Genomic DNA, 1,179 nt, shown 5'->3' with positions numbered 1-1,179 from the left:
ATTCTTCAACTTAAAATATCGACGTCGACTTATTTTCATAGTCAACGTTGTCGATTATTGCAACTAATCGCAGCAGCCCTACATCCCAGTATCTGACCGCCGGTCCAGCCGTGCTGTCGTTAAACGAGGGGTCGATTCCTCTCCTCATTTCTTCCTCATGTCTTACACGGGAGGGACTGAGAAGTGAGAGAAGTGACATTTAAGACAGATGAGAAGCTGCTTCGTCTTGTTGAATAATGCTAAATGTCCACCTCAGACCAGAGACCCGCAGAGTCTTGTCCAGCAGGAGCTGCACATGTGAGACTGTTTGTTTGACAGAGCGGACTTAACTGATAGGACAGCTACTTCTAATAGCAGACTGCTATTATATGAATATGTCTAACACCCCACCCCCCACCCCCATGCATCCAGGGCCCCTGAGATTCTGTTTAAACCCGAGCTCATTGGACAGGACCAGTACGGGATGCATGAGAGCATCTTCAAGTCAATCCTCAGCTCAGACATTGACCTGCGGCGCTGCTTCCTGGGAAACATTGTTCTGTCAGGTAACAACTGCTCTTTGTTACGGTGTTACAGCTTAGAGATGCTGTCCAGCTATCCTAGTGTCAAGTGCACAGGTTGTCGTGCTTTATCAATATAATGACTGAGGTTTTTTTGTCTTGCTGGAGGTGGGAATACTCTGCTGCCCGGCCTGCCTGAGCGGCTGCAGGCTGAAATCAGAGGCCTTTTACCTGCTGACATGTGCGAGAGTGTTGGTGTCACCAGCCCCAAAGACAGAGACTTCTCAGTGTGGAGTGGAGGAGCGGTGCTGGCCAACCTGCCCACCTTCAGCTCTGCATGGATCAGGCAGGACGAATATGCAGAGTTCGGCCCGCAAATTGTCTTCAGGAAGTGTTTCTGAGGAGGACTACTGTAAAGTCTGCAGGTCTGACTCCTGTGCAATGGACCCCTTAAATTTAACTCACCAAGTGCAATATACACATGCCGTGCCATGGACTGGTTTGAACCATTTAACCCTTTTTAAATATTTGTCCACCATATAGAGTTTTCTGTGACGTTGTTGGTACCCTTGTCATCAGTGTAGATCTTGACTTGTGGTCAAGATTTCTGTTGACCTGCTCCTTGCTTTATGCCTTAATCTATTGAGATCCACATCCAATATGGCAAGGATGAAATGTT

The 1,179-nt window shown here is 47.7% G+C and overlaps 1 protein-coding gene across 1 annotated transcript in view; it reads left to right on the top strand.

Moving 5' to 3' along the window:
* LOC111649539 (uncharacterized) overlaps positions 1-1,168 on the top strand; it is a gene marked incomplete at its 5' end in the record, with an annotated part of 9,838 nt that extends 8,670 nt beyond the window's left edge. Inside the window, 2 exons of the mRNA XM_023399286.2 lie at positions 412-545; positions 669-1,168. Of these exons, the coding sequence (XP_023255054.2) occupies positions 412-545; positions 669-901 (367 nt within the window). The remainder of the gene's footprint in view (positions 1-411; positions 546-668) is intronic.
* Positions 1,169-1,179: the final 11 nt, after the last annotated feature.

Source organism: Seriola lalandi, unplaced genomic scaffold, assembly GCF_002814215.2.
Source record: "Seriola lalandi dorsalis isolate HSWRI2012SDOR001 ecotype SW California unplaced genomic scaffold, Sedor1 jcf7180002051195, whole genome shotgun sequence".
In the NCBI taxonomy this organism is placed as follows: domain Eukaryota; kingdom Metazoa; phylum Chordata; class Actinopteri; order Carangiformes; family Carangidae; genus Seriola; species Seriola lalandi.
Note: the sequence above shows the minus strand (reverse complement) of the source record. Positions and strands in the feature narration are given on the sequence as shown.